General features: G+C 32.8%; 1 protein-coding gene across 1 annotated transcript; it reads left to right on the forward strand.

Annotated features, from left to right (window-relative positions):
* The first annotated feature begins 372 nt into the window (after window positions 1–372).
* Window positions 373–1,515, forward strand: LOC131636075 (F-box/FBD/LRR-repeat protein At3g26920-like). The gene is made up of 2 exons (XM_058906722.1): window positions 373–1,276; window positions 1,370–1,515. The coding sequence occupies exons 1-2, from the start codon at window positions 373–375 to the stop codon at window positions 1,513–1,515; spliced, it is 1,050 nt and encodes a 349-aa protein (XP_058762705.1).
* Window positions 1,516–2,536: the final 1,021 nt, after the last annotated feature.

Here is a 2,536-nt window from a genome sequence, read left to right on the forward strand (position 1 = left end):
TGAGACGTGCATATGACTTATACATAGACACCAATTAATCTAACACATGCTTTTTTATTAAAAAAAGAATATTTGAAACATAAAAAGTTTAATATAAAATTTGAAAATTACTACTTAAATAAATAAGTCCCTCTTGCCGCCAACCAACACAAAGAAACACTGGAAAATCCCATTAGCACTCTCGGACGGTGAAAAGCAACGACGAAAGGTGACTATCACGATTGCGTTCTTTAAAATCCTATTTCACCATTCATCATATGTATTCTTATTTCTCTAATCAATTTCATTTCCAAGATAATTATCAGTTTGCTTAATAACGCCTCAAAGTTCTTGTTTTTATTTCCCATTTTTGTTATAGAACTGTTTGTCAGAATGAAGAGAGAAAGGCTAGAGAGCAAAGACAGATTAAGTGCTTTACCAGATTGCATTCTTCTTCTCATTCTATCTTTTTTATCTTCGGAACGTGCTGTTCAAACTTGCATTTTGTCCCCAAGATGGAACCATCTCTGGAAGTGTCTTCCCACTCTTCGATTAAACTCCTTCAACTTTAAGTATTTCAAGGATTTCACTCCATTAGTAACTCTGATTTTGTCTCTTCGAGATAATTCAACCGCACTACATACTCTCACTGTTTACCGTGATGGTGGAGTCCAGCCTCGCCTACTCAAAAGGGTCATTAATTATGGCATTTCACATAATGTCCAACACTTAGACATCTATGTCTCATGTAACATTCAACATTTTCCTCGGACGTTATTTTCATCTCACACTTTGACATCTCTTAAACTTCTTCACCCTAACTTTTATATTATCAGAGAACAATTTCCTTATTCTCTGAATTTGCCATCATTAACTGAATTGCATCTGCATGCGTTTGCCTTTCCTGTTGGCGATGATGGTCATGTTGAGCCTTTTTCGACATTACATAAGTTGAATACTTTGATCATTGATGATTGTCACCTACAAAACCTTTGCATATTGAGTACCTCACTTGCCCGTTTAACTATAGTCACCCGTGATAATCCTCCCGATGCTTGTTGTGAAATTGAGTTATCTACTCCAAATCTTTGTATTTTTTCTTTTATTGGTTCTCCTTTTCACAAACTCTATGGGATCAAAAGCAATTTGTCTTCTATTAAACACATAGACATTGATCTAAGCTTGATGTTAAACTCTACAAAATGTTCGTTATTTCTACTCAACTGTCTGGTTGAGCTTGTTAATGTTAAGTCAATAACAGTTTCTTCACCAACTCTTCAAGTACTTTATGGCATATGTATTTTTCTATTGTATTTATAATTTTTGTAAAAGATTTTACTTGTTTTAATCTCACACTAGCTCACCTTGTTTGCTCATGTTCTTTCTTTAGTTGACTTATTCAAGATTCATCTGCCTTCCTTGTGTAAGATGAAGTCGCTTAAAGTGAAAAAGAAACAATCTTCATTCATACCTGATTTACTAGTGGAATTTTTGCTCCAAAATTCTCCTTCAACAAAGGTTGACATCATAGATTGATTAAGGTTAGGCGTGCATTCAATTTTTTGAAGAGACAATTTTTGGTTTAGTAATTTTGTTTTTGTATGCATCCTTTTATGTCTTTGGTTATAATTACTTTCAGTGAAAAAAATTATAAAACTCTTATATCATAACTGTACTTATAATTTTTTTTGTTCATTTTGACTTGTGTAGTGAAGGTATATAGCCCGGTAAAATGATGACTCATAGATCTTTTTTGTTTTCTCGCGGGATCCCAACTGTGTGTTTGATGCTGCCTGCATAAAGAACACAAATTTAAATTTCTTTTCAATGTAATGACATAAACTACTGGAGTCATCGTGATGTTTATTATTTTGTCAAAAATTTGAGCGGTTAAAAGGCTTGTGTGTGTTGATTGTTCATGCTGAGTTGTTCAAAGGGTTGTTCTCTCCCTTTGAAGACTGAATTCCGTAATCAATTCTTGTGTTCTTGTTTTTCATTTTTTCTGCTACGTGCCTGCGTTTCGATTTTTGTTTCTGCTGTTGCATGATTTTTCTGGTTTATGTGATTTTGCACTTCTGCGTGATTAAATGTTTCTGGTTTACTACATAACTCACGATACTTGTTTAATGCATTTGTGATTTATGCATTTTTTGTCTGTGCGCGTTTCTCTATAATTGCATTGTGCACACCGCATTTCTAGTTGTGCATAATCTATTTCATGTCGTGTGCGTAAAATTACAGTTTTGTATTATGTGCAAGTACATTCCCACACTGTTACAATTGTATTTTCTTATGGTCAAGTCTTCAATATTTTAGGGTAGGTTGTTTCCCATTTGTACCCTCTAAATTGATTATTAGTAAGATCATATTGCAAAACCTGTAATTTTGAATATTTCAAAAAGCAATTTATAATTTGCAGATGTTAAATGGATATAAAACTTTGAGATATATTATTAGAAATTTTGAATTGATATCAGTAAAAATTACTCCTGGACAATGGGTTTCTAAGGGATTAGACAATGAAAAATTTCCTTTATTTTATCTTAATATATGTTAA

The sequence above is a fragment of the Vicia villosa genome, unplaced genomic scaffold, assembly GCF_029867415.1.
Source record: "Vicia villosa cultivar HV-30 ecotype Madison, WI unplaced genomic scaffold, Vvil1.0 ctg.001626F_1_1, whole genome shotgun sequence".
NCBI lineage: Eukaryota > Viridiplantae > Streptophyta > Magnoliopsida > Fabales > Fabaceae > Vicia > Vicia villosa.

Excerpts from the sequence above, each read along its gene's own strand:
- LOC131636075 (XM_058906722.1), top strand. The coding sequence starts at position 373 with ATGAAGAGAGAAAGGCTAGAGAGCAAAGACAGATTAAGTGCTTTACCA. Across the intron at positions 1,277-1,369 it reads TCAAGTACTTTATGGCATAT|TTGACTTATTCAAGATTCAT; the intron begins GTATTTTTCTAT and ends TTCTTTCTTTAG.